This window comes from Salvelinus alpinus, chromosome 18 (assembly GCF_045679555.1).
Source record: "Salvelinus alpinus chromosome 18, SLU_Salpinus.1, whole genome shotgun sequence".
Lineage (NCBI taxonomy): Eukaryota > Metazoa > Chordata > Actinopteri > Salmoniformes > Salmonidae > Salvelinus > Salvelinus alpinus.
In genome coordinates this window covers 11,487,287-11,502,731 of record NC_092103.1, presented here as the reverse complement: position 1 = coordinate 11,502,731, position 15,445 = coordinate 11,487,287, and the positions used below count along the sequence as shown (strand labels likewise).

Below are 15,445 nucleotides of genomic sequence, written 5' to 3'. Positions count from 1 at the left end.
ACTGTCAGACAGTAATATACTGGAGGTGTGTGTGTGTGTGGGTGCAAGCATGTGCAATAGCAAGATATTAACTATTTCATATAACCATGGCAAAAAGCATGGACACATTAAATGATCCCTTTCCTAGAGTAGTGGTTACTTCAAATTCCAAATAGAAGTACTATTTTCTAATACATGATTTATTTTGTGTTCTTTGGCCAGATATGATCCTTATGTTACTAGCGGTGGTGTCTCTCTCGACACCCCCCCCCCCCCCCCTCTTTCTTTCTCCCTCACACCATTTATCTCTCTCTCTCTATCCTCTCTTAATCACCCATGTCTATCTCCAAGCCAAAACATCAGGACCTCAACCCACAACCTGCCTCCCCCCCCCCCCCCCCCACAACTCTCTCCCACTTCCGCTCTCTCCCTGCTCTCTCGCTCTTCCTGCTGTCTATTCCAGACTTTCGTGTGGCTAAACTGCGCATTCTAAATATCGCCCAAGTACAAACGTTGAAAATGTCTCCACAGCCGTGTGTGTGTTGTTGTGTAGAGACCTGCATATTTACAAAAATGATCAGCTACCAACAGCTGATTCCTCTGACCTGACACGAATGGGCTGAAGAGTGTGTGCGTGTCGGTGTGTGTTAGCCCCTGAGGGGACAGTGGTGATCTATATCACCAGTGTAGGAGATAGAATGGTGTGTTAGCCCCTGAGGGGACAGTGGTGATCTATATCACCAGTGTAGGAGATAGAATGGTGTGTGCGTGTCGGTGTGTGTTAGCCCCTGAGGGGACAGTGGTGATCTATATCACCAGTGTAGGAGATAGAATGATGTGTTAGCCCCTGAGGGGACAGTGGTGATCTATATCACCAGTGTAGGAGATAGAATGGTGTGTGCGTGTCGGTGTGTGTTAGCCCCTGAGGGGACAGTGGTGATCTACATCACCAGTGTAGGAGATAGAATGGTGTGTTAGCCCCTGAGGGGACAGTGGTGATCTATATCACCAGTGTAGGAGATAGAATGGTGTGTTAGCCCCTGAGGGGACAGTGGTGATCTACATCACCAGTGTAGGAGATAGAATGGTGTGTTAGCCCCTGAGGGGACAGTGGTGATCTACATCACCAGTGTAGGAGATAGAATGGTGTCCTTGACATTAGATTGATCCTAGGACTGTCCCCGACTAAAAAAATATATTAGTCGAACAAGAGTCGTCCGTTCTTTTTAAACTTGTATTTTTCCATACATAGACACATCCTACGTATGTGTTTTAACGAAATCAACTATATGCACTGAGCATGTCTGATGCTTTAAGGGAACTGTTTGATGAAATAATTAAGACAAACAAACGACTAGAGGGAGTCCGACCGCAATTGATTTGATTGTGCCGGGCCGGGGCTCAGACTTGCTTTGTTAAAAAAAACAGAGTGACTGTGTGACTAGCACAACCGTTGTCTCTCTCTCTCTCCTCCCTGCTGCAGCGACCACCGCGGAACATCAACAGCCCTCTGTCCGTGTCACTGAAGCTGCAACATAATTACAGCCATTTCTGACTGAAAACTTATGTTACCGAAATCCCTCATTTGTTTAGGAAAAACATTCCCTGTTCCCTCAACCCTTGCCCTCTTTACGTGACACGTGTATGCATCAAATGCACGCAAGCAATAGGGCCTGATGTATATCATAATCACATCAATAAATTGGTCATAGCAAAGTCAGAACACCGTAACACATGACAGTAAAATGGATAACCTCGAAACGGGGGAATGTTTACTAATTGCTCAGGAGTTAAAGGGGAAGACAGACGTGGGGAATAAATTTGACTCGTTGTGGAAAATAACGGAGATCAAGAAAAATAAGGTAAGGAGCAAGCCCTGCGTGCATATTATGTGTGCCAAACAGGTGCTGTTAGATTTCAATATCATTTTTCTGACCGTTTGGAACAATGTAAACAACACTAAATAAATGATACGCTTCCCAGAGATTCTGTTGTAAAGTTTTTTTGTTAAGCCTTCATTACAGCAAAAACGTGAATATGCAATTTTAGAAATGGAACGGTTTGTTATTTATTCAGTGGCTGCGTTGTTATTTTATTTTAAAACTAAAATGCTTGATTGCATTTCAAATCATGACTGCCTGCTATGCTGCGTGATGACATGAACAAATTAATGATCGATTGATACAGTAGCCTATATAACTATTGAAATATACTGTAGGCTTAAGTAAGCTACAGTATTAAGACTAAACAGGACACGCTCTTAGGCCTAAAGCTCGATGGTGGTTATATAAGGCTGCTATACTAAGCCTACTAATGATAATGACATTACTTATTATTATAACAATGATCATATTAACAATATGAAGGAGATCAAGGAAAAAGGAGGTTATTATTATTATTAGAAATATAATTTTTCTGACAATTTGGAAAAGTGTAAACAACCCTAAATAAATCATAAATAATATCAGAGGCTGGTATAACAAAAGAAGTGTAAAGGACTTTAAAAACAGCAGAATTTAGACCACGACACTATATATACAAAAGTATGTGGACACCCCTTCAAATTTGTGAAGTAGAAACATCTAGGAGCAACAACGGCTCAGCCGCAAAGTGGTAGGCCACACAAGCTCACAGAATGGGTTCTGGTCCCCACAAGGATAGTAAAACCAAAAACACACAGGAGCACATACTCACACACAGACGCACACACACACACAGCACAGGGCCCCTCATACTCCTTCCCTTTAATTACCCATCATATGTGATTGTTCATTAATCCTCGCCTGGAAATAGACTCACACACCCAGTTATTAGTGGCTACATACTGATCTCTCTCTCTCTCCCTCCCTCTCTTCCCCTTTCTTCCCCTCTCTTCCCCACTCTCTATTATGGCAGCACCAGCACCAATCTCCTCTAGAAGAACACATATTCTTATTCCAGAAGCTTCCCGGAAAAGGCTGAGGTACCGGGGAATTCCCAAATCCACCACAGAGAACAGAATTCCAAAACAGAGAATATGGGACACTGGCTGCATTCCTCTGGGCTGCTGAAATGGGAACGCTGGGAAAAGCTGCTGTGGAGAGTCTGGTGTACAACTGGGCTTATGGTCAGGATTAAAACTAAAGCCCAAACCCTTTCCAGCTGACAATACATTCAGAAGTGTAACCCTCTCACACTCTGTATGAAGGCCACTGACACACTAACTTTATAATTATCCAACACAACATAACCACTGTTTAATAACAACTTGTATTCCACCTCCCGTCCTCTTCCGCTTTTACTCTCTCTTTCACATCTATTCACCCATTTATCCACCTCTCTCTTTACGTCTCATTTTTCCCATACCTCCCTCCTAATGACCAATCCATCCCTCTCTCCAAATGTCTCCTTCCTCCACACTGCCACTCTACAAAGGAACCCAACTGTGTGAGTGGGAGAGAAAGGTGGGCAGAGAGGAGGGATTGGGGTGCTTCGCTGAGAAAGCAGAGTTGGTAGGCTCTGGCTGTGTGTGAGCAGATGTGTGTGTGTGTGTGTGTGTGTGTGTGTGTGTGTGTGTGTGAGCAGATGTCTGTCTGTGTGTGTGTGTGTGTGTGTGTGTGTGTGTGTGTGTGTGTGTGTGTGTGTGTGTGTGTGTGTGTGTGTGTGTGTGTGTGTGTGTGTGTGTGTGTGTGTGTGTGTGTGTGTGTGTGTGTGTGAGTGTGTATGAACATCTCCCAATTAATAACAACCAATTAAGCCCACTATAGTGCTAGCCCGCACTGAGGCTCATTAGAGGGGTGCGTGTGTGTGAGTGTGTGTGTGCATTAGTGCGCATGTGACAGCAGGAAATAGATGCTGATGATGTGCGCTTTTCATCACGTTATCACACTCTCACGGATGAGAGGCTGCAAACTGTCATCATCTGGTGTTAGTCTTTTAATAGGAGAGGAGAAGGAGAGGATGCTATTTTTCATTAAGCGCTCTGCTGCATGTGGAACTAAATGTTTAGGAGTGTATTCATTTTTTTTAACCCCAGCACGCACACAACTAACGACCAATCATATGCATTTAGGCCTACACCAATTCAATGCCCATAACTGTTTTATTTAAAGCCTGTATTGTGTACCCTTGACCTGAAACAGTGGATTGGGCTTTAGATGGTGCATTTTGTGGGTTTTATATTCAGGATTATATTTGATGTGTGATTGTGTGTCATGCGAGAAAGGGATTTCTGTTCGAGACGTAATACTGCCCTCTGGTGTTTATGATGCAACATCACTGCCCAACCTAAATAGTTGTGGTGTTCTGATGTTTATGGGTCTGAAAGCTGCTTCAAAAAGGTGAAAGCTACACGGGAACATGTCCAACCAAACACACTCCCAGAGTTTTTCGTCTCACGAGGCAGACCTTTCAGGGTACATATGGGCCTTCATATGTAAATCTGTAGTGACAGGCTGACCACTTCAAAGCCTTTCATAGGGACCATGACTGACTTAAAGAGCTGAACATGGTATAGTTTGGAGAGCTTAACAACTCAGAGAGAGAGAGAGAGAGAGAGAGATTTCCAGAACAACAGAGCCAGGGTCTAAGACGAAGGACCAGTATAGACAGAAAAGTCAGTCAACAATCCATCAGAAAGAGACTTTTTTTCAAACTGCATGGTCTTTCTAAGCTTCATCCATCTGTCCATTGAAATTAAGAGCCATAAGGTTTGAGTTGTGCTACTTAGTTTCTCACCACTGTGAACCCTGGGTGCTCAATGCACCTGTACGTGAAAAAGCCTCTTTCAATATGCCAATCTGCCTAGCAACAACTATACAGAAACCCAGTGAAGGCTGAAAGAGGAGAGGGCAACTCCCAAACAGCAAAGAGCTCCAGACAGAAAACAGGAAGGTTGTATGGGAGAAAAATACTCCAAGGCTTTTCACTCCTGCGACACGGCTCCATTTAAATAACAAAGAAACAAAGACCAGTTAAAGCGGAGCACGAAACACACCGACAAAAGGAGAGAAAGAAGTGAAAAAACAAGAAAAACAACGTCTGTGCGCCTTACACACACACACGACACACACACACACACACACACGACACACACACACACACACACACACGACACACACACACGACACACACACACACGACACACACGACACACACACACAAACACACAAACACACACACGACACACACAAAGACAAACACACACACCTCTATTCACTGTGCTTTTGTGCCCCTGCTTCTGTTTTCCCTGTTGCCTCTCAGCTCCCATGCCCAACTCTGCCATGTGTGTGTGTGTGTGTGTGTGTGTGTGTGTGTGTGTGTGTGTGTGTGTGTGTGTGTGTGTGTGTGTGTGTGTGTGTGTGTGTGTGTGTGTGTGTGTAGCCTGCTGTGCCAACACAGAAGTCGACAGGGGTGCAGCGGATTGGCGACCGGAGGAAGGGAGGCTGACAAAAAGAGGGAAGAAAATAAAAGAGAGCAGAAGGAAAGGAAAAGAGAGGGAGGCCAGGCTGAGGTAAGCAACGTTCTCAGAGTGGTAGTTCATTACACCTGACCTTCACACTGACCCACAGAGAATACAGCAGCAGGACTACTGCTACGACACACACACCCAGAAGCAGCTTCCGTCTATTCTCTTCAGTATAGAGAGGGGAAGTGGAGTGGAGCTGGCCCAGACCCAGAGAGAGAGAAATAACAGAGCCAGCCTGGAAAAGCCTTTTTAGGTTCTGACTCCTTACAGAGACCCCTGACTCTCTCTCTCTCTCTCTCTCTCTCTCTCTCAATTCAATTCAATTCAATTCAATTGACTTTATTGACATGGCAAGTTATTATTACTTACATTGTCAAAGTATACATATCGAAAAATTTCAATAAAATATATATGTATATATATACACAAAATATATATATATTTATATATAAATAAATGGTGGGACTAACAGCAATAATAATAGTAGTAGTGGACATGGGATTACCATTAATAACAGCTACAACAACAATATTAATCAGAACAACAATACATTAAAGCAACAGTAGTAGACCAGTGTCAACATGACTGAGAAGACACATGACCTGGTACGAAAGACAAAACAAAACTAAGCTAAATGGGAAATATTATCAACATTACTTTGCATTTTTCACTGGCTGTCCCTCAGGCTGTGGCAGGAGGACACATATTTGGCTGCCAAAACTGCACATTTTGGCTTTTCACCCAACAAATATTTGAATTTTTCTTCATCTTTTATAGTTTCAAATTCTTTGTATTGAATTATAATTTTGGGAAAGAAATATGCTCTTAGGTCTGAGTATTTGTCACAGTGTAGTAGGAAATGCACTTCTGTCTCTACCTCTCCCCTGGAGCAGAGTGAGCACAGCCTGTCCTCCCTGGGCAGCCAGGTTTGTCTGTGACGACCGGTCTCTATAGCTAGACTGTGCTCACTGAGTCTGTACCTAGTCAATGTTTTCCTCAGTTTTCTATCAGTCACAGTGGTCAGATAGTCTGCCACCATGTACTGTCTGTTTAGAGCCAAATAGCATTGAAGTTTACTTTGATTTTTTGTGGTGTCTTTCCAATAGGTTATATATTTTTCTTTTTGTTTTGTGATGATTTGGTTGGGCCAGATTTTCTGAGGGCTGTCCCGAGGCTCTATGGGGTTGGTTTGGGTTGGTGAACTGAGCCTCAGAACTAGCTGGCTGAGGGGACTCTTCTCTGGTTTCATCTCTTGACATTGTAGAGCTGTGTGATGGAATGTTTTAGGGTCACTTGTTTTTAGATGGTTGTAAAATTTGATGGCTCTTTTTTCTATTCGAATGAGGAGGGGATATTGGCCCAATTCTGCCCTACATGCGTTATTTGGAGTTTTTCTTTGTACTTGCAATACAGTCTTGCAAAACTCTGCATGCAATACTTCAATTGGATGTTTGTCCCATTTAGTAAATTCATTATTAGAGAGTGGACCCCATACTTCACTGCCATATAGAGCAATTGGTTCTATAACTGATTGAAAAATTTTGAGCCAGATTCTAATTGGAATTTCAATTTTGATGTTCCTTTTAATGGCATAGAATGCTCTTCTTGCTTTGTCTCTCAGCTCATTCACAGCCATGTGAAAGCTACCTGTGTTGCTGATATTTAGTCCTAGATATGTGTAGTTTTTGGTGTGTTCTAATAGAACTGTGTCCAAATAGAATTTATATTTGTCATCCTTATTTCCGGACCTTTTTTGGAATATTATTATATTTGTTTTTTTTAGGTTAACAGTCAGAGCCCAAGTCTGACAGAACCTGTGAAGATGATCTAGGTGTTGCTGTAACCCCTCTTTAGTGGGAGACAGCAGCACCAGGTCATCTGCGTACAGCAGACACTTGATTTCAGTGTTGTGTAGGGTGATACCAGGTGCTGTCGATTCTTCTAATGTTTTTGCCAATTCATTCATCTCTCTCTCTCTCTCTCTCTCTCTCTCTCTCTCTCTCTCTCTCTCTCTCTCTCTCTCTCTCTCTCTCTCTCTCTCTCTCTCTCTCTCTCTCTCTCTCTCTCTCTCTCTCTCTCTCTCTCTCTCTCTCTCTCTCTCTCTCTCTCTCTCTCTCTCTCTCTCTCTCTCTCTCTCTCTCTCTCTCTCTCTCTCTCTCTCTCATTTGTTTAGCGGCTGTATGTTCTAGTATAGACTTGAATAAAGCCAGTCCTACCTTGGGCCATTTGGGGTTAAGCAGGCGGGCTTTGAGGGCGTCGTCCAGGGCGGTCTGGTACTGTCCCAGGTGGAGAAGGGCCGCAGAACGGTTACTGTACAGGATGCAGTTCTGAGGGTCAGCAGACAGGGCCTCCCCATATAGCTGCACTGCCAGGCTGTACTGCCCCCGTTGGCATGCCTGGTTACTGCGACGTACTGCCTCCAGAAACTCTGCCTTAGAAAGGATAGGAGGCCCGGGAGGGATGCAAGGATGAGGGTCTGTCTGGCAGAGAGGGGGAGGGATGGGGTGAGCAGAGGTAGAGGATGAAGAGGAGGAAGAGGGAGGGTTGGTGGCTCGGGTAGAAGAGCGAGGGCCGAAGAGAGAGAACTGAGATGGAGAGGAGAGAGGGAGGAGGAAGAGGAGAAACGTGGGGAAGAGGGGTCAGTTATCTTTTCATTCAATCAGATACACTTTTCTCAACGTTAAAGTCATTTTACAGAGAACCATGTTGATAAACTAATCTAATCTGTTCCACCAAAACATTAAAGCAATGTTTATATCAGCATTTGATATTGTGTGTGTATGTATATGTGTGTGTGTGTGTGTGTGTGTGTGTGTGTGTGTGTGTGTGTGTGTGTGTGTGTGTGTGTGTGTGTGTGTGTGTTTAACTATTCTTGTGGGTTAGGTTTAGGTTTTAAGGTTAAGGTTAGGGTAAGGATTTTGAATGGTACTGAATTGTGTGTCCCCACAAGGTTAGCTGTACAAGACTGTGTGCGTGTACGTTGAGGTTAGCCCTCTGTCGCCCCAACTTAGAAAAGCTGCTTCCCTCCCTGATCTGCTGTTGCCAGATTTGTCCTTTCAGAATGACTTACACCAAGGCTGTCATTATCGCTCTCTCTCACACACACACACACACACACACACACACACACACACACACACACACACACACACAGTCCCAGTGGCTTTCTCTGTCCAAACAGCTGATTGGAGCACTAACTCACACAGTAGGAAGTTTCCACTGAGAATACACAGAGAGAGAGAGAGAAAGAGACAGAGAGAGAGTGAGCGAGTGAGAGAGTGAGCGAGAGAGAGAAGCTTTTCAACCTGTGTATACAGCCAATAGGCTTGTATGCATTAGTCAAAACGGTTTTGTTGGAACAGTAGTACAAGAACACCCTCTTCACAAGCACACACACTCACATGCATACACACATACGCACACACACACCACTTCCATGTCCCTTCCTCCCCCTCCCAGCTCAGCCCAGGTCAGCAGGGAGAAACACATTCCTGAGAGAATGAAAGCAGGGACCTCCTCTGACAAAGAGAGCGAGAGAGAGACACACTAAAGATTCAACCACCACGTGCTCTTTGTCACCCAAGTAACATACCACCTGTAAAAGAGAATGTTACATTTGTATCTTGTCTTATTATTAAAGTAATACTGTAACATGGCCTCTTTTATCTTCCACTAAATTGCTACTGAAATGCAATGTGCTACATACTAGCGCGGTATGGGCTGAATAGCTGCGCCACTTGGACACAACATCAAACGCATCATCAAAGCGCGTTGGCTGATGTTGATAGGTTAGCCAGCCTATATTGCAGTTAGATATATAGCCCATAGGCTCTGCTTTGTCAAATAAACGGTCTTTTTTTTGTGTCATTGGGTTATATTTACCCTTTCTTTCTTCGGTCGATGTTTCTCCATCCTGTCCTAGTTTTATACCCAGCGGCAGCGACTTAAAACTTTCATCCCATGCAGTCCGCTTCCCAAACAGGACAGAGAAACAGTGCGATCTCACACAGCAATGTAGTAGGAAGGAACTCCAACCATTCTGTTTTCATGGACCTCGAAAAAGTGAACAATCATGCGATATTCCCACTCTACCGGCCGCGAACTAACTAAAGTTATTTCCCAGAAAGTGCGCCATGTTGTCAAATCCGTTTTTCCCCGAGTAACGGAATTTGTGGCCGGTGGAGGCGTGTCTCGGTAGGCTCGAGCTCCACGGATGCAGCTCCAGTCGGTCTCCAGGTCTCAGTTACCCGTGGTGACATCAGAGAGGGGTTGAGTTACCTAGCAGCTATTCATTCCACTGTGGAGCTGTAGCTATTGTTTCTACAGCATTTTGGTAATAGATGATTACTTTCTGCAACCCTCTTAGTAAATGAACATGCATAAGGTGCGGTTTACTTAAAAGTAGATTGCACAATGGCCTTGAATCAAAGGGTGATAAACAAATGAAGAAGAAATCTAGAAAAAGACAATACAGCCAACATCCCTCTGCATTTCAGTAACTTATTCTGGTTATGGCTTATTTTGTAGTACATTTAGAAATTGTTTGGTAAAATGTCAATGACATAATGAATAAAAACATGACATCCAAACACTGTTTGTCTTTGACAACGATGTGTTTTCTTATACAAGTAACTTCAATGTACAACTTACAGTGGTTGTACATTGAAGTGTAAAACTTACAGGCATGAATGCTGAGCACAGACAGTGGTTAAAAAGAAACCGTTTTGTACACTAAAGCCTTGATATTTACGCACCGGACTTGAAACATGGTCTTCCCTTCACAACAGCCCCTGATACTACTGTCACTATTTACTGTACAACTACTATGTTAGTATTCATATCCCTGGGTGAGGAAATATATGTATTTTTACATCTCTTTTTGACCTGCACTGTTGGAGCTCGGGGGCTTAAGAATTGCACTGTACCCTGTGCATATGACTAATAAACTAAACTAATCAAATCAAATAAATGGTGTGACTAAATAGATCAGGCAACACTACATCACATTGGCGCATCGCATCGCCTACTAAAGCACATTGTTTGTGCTTCCTGGTCTAGTGCACGTTGGGTTTTGTCATCCTGAAGCGGAGCTTGTGTAGTCCTTTGCGTCGAGCCCGTCAGTTGGGCCTCCTGACATTTTGTCCAGGGTCCTAAAGATTGGCGCCACTCCTCAATGTCTCCACCAGTCTTCTTCTGCTGCTCAAGCAGAGTGAGAGAGGGTTTTACCAGAGCAGCTGAGCAGCTGTAGGCAAGGAGACTGTTACAAACTCACGTGTGTGCGTGTGTGTGAGAGAGAGAGAGAGACAGCATGTGTGCAGTGTGTGTGTGTGTCTGTGAGTGTGTAGTGTACTGACCTTGTCCCCTGTGTGCAGTCCTGTGGCTGTACTGTGAAACACGACAGAGAGACATACTCCAGCAAGACAGACTGAACCCCAGACAACTCCTTGAACCAGACCCTCAGACAGTCTAGAGAGGACAGGAGAACATATTGTTCCATAGACCCTCAGACAGTCTAGAGAGGACAGGAGAACATATTGTTCCATAGACCCTCAGACAGTCTAGAGAGGACAGGAGAACATATTGTTCCATAGACCCTCAGACAGTCTAGAGAGGACAGGAGAACATAGTGTTCCATAGACCCTCAGACAGTCTAGAGAGGACAGGAGAACATATTGTTCCATAGACCCTCAGACAGTCTAGAGAGGACAGGACAGGAGAACATATTGTTCCATAGACCCTCAGACAGTCTAGAGAGGACAGGAGAACATATTGTTCCATAGACCCTCAGACAGTCTAGAGAGGACAGGACAGGAGAACATATTGTTCCATACAATCTCAGATAGTCTAGAGAGGACAGGAGAACATATTGTTCCATAGACCCTCAGACAGTCTAGAGAGGACAGGAGAACATATTGTTCCATAGACCCTCAGATAGTCTAGAGAGGACAGGAGAGGAGAACGTATTGTTCCATAGACCCTCAGACAGTCTAGAGAGGACAGGAGAACATATTGTTCCATAGACCCTCAGACAGTCTAGAGAGGACAGGAGAACATATTGTTCCATAGACCCTCAGACAGTCTAGAGAGGACAGGAGAACATATTGTTCCATAGACCCTCAGACAGTCTAGAGAGGACAGGAGAACATATTGTTCCATAGACCCTCAGACAGTCTAGAGAGGACAGGAGAACATATTGTTCCATAGACCCTCAGACAGTCTAGAGAGGACAGGAGAACATATTGTTCCATAGCCCCTCGGACAGTCTAGAGAGGACAGGACAGGAGAACATATTGTTCCATAGACCCTCGGACAGTCTAGAGAGGACAGGACAGGAGAACATATTGTTCCATAGACCCTCGGACAGTCTAGAGAGGAGAGGAGAACATATTGGGGTGAGCTCCAGACAGACACTTATTAAACACACTCCCACTGCTGCCCAACTGATCTACAGTACTTCTACTGCCATATGTTTTATCAAACAATTTGATCAAACATTAAGCAACAACTGCTAACACAACTAGTAGGGCTGTCCTTCCCTGTCTGACCCTGTACACACAATGTGTTTCAACGTGACAAAATCTGGGACATATTCTTGAAAGGGACCGCTGAAGTTACTGGTCCTGATGTTCCACTCTGACCCCCTGTGGTGAGGTGTACTGGAGCAGCACTGGAGGGAGTGTTGTGGGTGGAAAAGTAAGGAGAGGTGAAGGTGGAGGAGGAGTAGGAGATGGGGGTGGCGTTGTCAACCATGCCGTCCTCCTCTAGGTCAGGGTCCGGGTGGGTGGAGAGGGTGGAAGGATGGACCGCAGCATACAGAGACAGCTCATCCTGTTGACACCTGCGACGGAGAGGAATGGGTTAGGATTAAACTCTATTCCAGTTGACATTGTATGTTGCATGAAGCGCTTCATGAAGAGACGTAAGCGAGGTAGTCGTCGTCACTCACATGCCAAACCAGTTCCTCTGAGAGCACTGTGGTCGGTGGGAGAAGTCAAACCAGTTCCTCTGAGAGCACTGTGGTCGGTGGGAGAAGTCAAACCAGTTCCTCTGAGAGCACTGTGGTCGGTGGGAGAAGCCAAACCAGTTCCTCTGAGAGCACTGTGGTCGGTGGGAGAAGCCAAACCAGTTCCTCTGAGAGCACTGTGGTCGGTGGGAGAAGTCAAACCAGTTCCTCTGAGAGCACTGTGGTCGGTGGGAGAAGCCAAACCAGTTCCTCTGAGAGCACTGTGGTCGGTGGGAGAAGCCAAACCAGTTCCTCTGAGAGCACTGTGGTCGGTGGGAGAAGTCAAACCAGTTCCTCTGAGAGCACTGTGGTCGGTGGGAGAAGCCAAACCAGTTCCTCTGAGAGCACTGTGGTCGGTGGGAGAAGTCAAACCAGTTCCTCTGAGAGCACTGTGGTCGGTGGGAGAAGCCAAACCAGTTCCTCTGAGAGCACTGTGGTCGGTGGGAGAAGTCAAACCAGTTCCTCTGAGAGCACTGTGGTCGGTGGGAGAAGCCAAACCAGTTCCTCTGAGAGCACTGTGGTCGGTGGGAGAAGCCAAACCAGTTCCTCTGAGAGCACTGTGGTCGGTGGGAGAAGTCAAAGCAGAGCAACTTCAGCAGTTTAAAGAAGGCTTATCCCACTACGCCTAATATACATTATAATCTGAGTCATTTAGCAGACGCTCTTATCCAGAGCCACTTACAGAGTGCATTCATCTTAAGATAGCTATCAAAACCACACATCACATATCACATATCACATAAGACAGGCATAGAAAGTACATTGTTTCCTCAATAACTATCTATCAGTAGATTCAGCGCTAGATGTGCAAGTGCTTTCAATACTGTCCTCAGCCCCCAGCAAACACATGTGAAACCTATACACAACAACACAAATGTTAACACAATAATAGCCTGAACTGTATCATTATATACAGTAAGTATAATTATATATATATTATATAAGGCATATGTGAATACAGAGAAGGGAGAAAAGGGTATTTTAAGAGAAAAGGCAGAAGCTTCCTAATGCGATTCACAGTAACAGAATTTGGCTCAAACTAATTCAATGTGTCATTGAACCAATTTCACTTTATGGCAGCGAGATGCGGGGTCCACTTGCTAAACAAGATTTAACCCAATTGGACAAACACCCAATTGAAACCCTGTATGCAGAATTCTGTAAGAATGTCCTACATGTCCAGAGGAAAACTACAAACAATGCATGCAGGGCAGAATTAGGCCAATATCCACTAATAATAAAAACTCAAAAAAAGTGCCATTAAGTTTTGGAACTAAAATACAGTGACCCCCTCTCATATCATTACTGCAATGCCAAGAGCTGAGCAAAGAAAAGAGTCCCCTCATCTAGCTGGTCCTGTGGCTGAGTTCACAAACCTGTTCTAATAACACACTGAAGCCTCAGGAACATCCAATCAATCAGAATAAACCAAATTACAACACAGTCAAAACAAAACTACATGATTTATTGGGAAACACAAGCACAAGCACAAAGTAAAATGCAGTGCTCTCTGGCCCTAAATCGACAGTACACCATGGCAAACTATTTAACCATGGTTACTGATCAAAACCTTAGAAAAAAACCTTGACAAAGTACAGGCTCAGTGAGCACAGCCTTGCCATTGAGTAGACACAGGAAAACCTGGCTCCCTGTAGAGCAGGTATTCCCAAACTAAGGTACCGGGGGTATGCCAAATCAAAATAGAATTTTCCAACGGGTCTATACATTTGGGTGAGTTTTTTTTCTCGCCTGAGTAGCTTCGTTTCACTGCCAAAAATAAAATGAAACCATCTAGTGTTCAGCGAAATAACAACACAATGTCAAATACAGGTAGCCTAGTCAAATAATGAACTTCCATTAACGGTCCGTATGTAGCCAAATGTAGCTGCTGCTCATTACATTTGCTTGAAAATTGATAAATGGTTAAAAAAAAGTAAGGCCCGCGTCCATAGAGACACATACCAGCTCTACTAGTAGTACTGCTACTACCAGCAGTACTACACCTGCCCCCTTCGACTACACAAGTTGTTCTGCTTCCACGAGCACATCCAATGCTAGCATCAGTAATTCTACATTTGTTGTTAGCCCAGCTAGCATGAACACTGACAGTTCTGAATCTGATGCAGCCAAAGAGGTACTGCCCCCTTACCCTGGAAAGCACTGAACAACAGACATGGACGATGGACCATCGAAGAGGCGCAAATATGATGAGAACTACATTGATTTGGGGTTCTCTTATATTGGGAGTAGTGCCTTTCCTCAGCCACAGTGTGTTATATGTGCATAAGTACTATCTCACAACTCATTGAAACCTTCACTCTTGCGCAGACATTTAGAAACAAAAGATGCCAATTTGAAAAATAAGCCACAGGAGTTTTTTGAGCGAGAATTAAGACGACTTTCGAGTAGCAACAGATACCATTAATAAGAAATGGCTAGAAGCGTCTTATATGGTGAGCTACCGAGTGGCTAGGACAGGCAAGCGCCATGCTATTGTGGAGGATTTAATTCTTCCTGCTGCCGCGGATATGGCTGGGACAATGCTGGAGGAAATGGCCAAATAAACTATACAGACAATGACTTCATCAAACAACACTGTTTCACGACACATCAGTGACATGGCAGGAGATGTTTTGAAACAATTACTGCTTTCCAATACAAGCCAGTGAATTATATGCGTTACAGCTGGATGAGTCAACAGACGTGGCAAGCCTGGCGCAGCTCCTGGTATATGCCCGTTACGTTTATGGGTAGTTAATTAAGGAAGACATCCTCTTCTGCAAATCACTGGAAACAGGACAACAGGAGAGGATATTTTTAAAGTACTGGACAGCTTTGTGACATCAAATGGACTTTGGTGGTCAAGATGTGTTGGTATCTGTACTGATGGTGCAAAAGCCATGACAGGGAGACATAGTGGAGTGGTAACGCACGTGCAAGCAGTTGCTCCCGACGCCACTTGGGTACACTGCAGCATCCCCCGAGAGGCTCTTGCTGCCAAGGGAATGTCTGACAGC

At 44.4% G+C, this 15,445-nt stretch overlaps 1 protein-coding gene across 2 annotated transcripts in view; it reads right to left on the bottom strand.

The window, feature by feature from the left end:
* Positions 1 to 9,647, bottom strand: part of LOC139543754 (tetratricopeptide repeat protein 28-like) — a 113,126-nt gene extending 103,479 nt beyond the window's left edge. For both annotated transcript variants that reach the window (XM_071350133.1, XM_071350134.1), the window contains exons 1-2: positions 9,308 to 9,647; positions 7,642 to 8,010 (exon numbers count right to left, since the gene is read on the bottom strand). In XM_071350133.1, coding sequence (XP_071206234.1) covers positions 7,642 to 8,010; positions 9,308 to 9,337 — 399 coding nt within the window. In that variant the 5' untranslated portion in view covers positions 9,338 to 9,647. The remainder of the gene's footprint in view (positions 1 to 7,641; positions 8,011 to 9,307) is intronic.
* Positions 9,648 to 15,445: the final 5,798 nt, after the last annotated feature.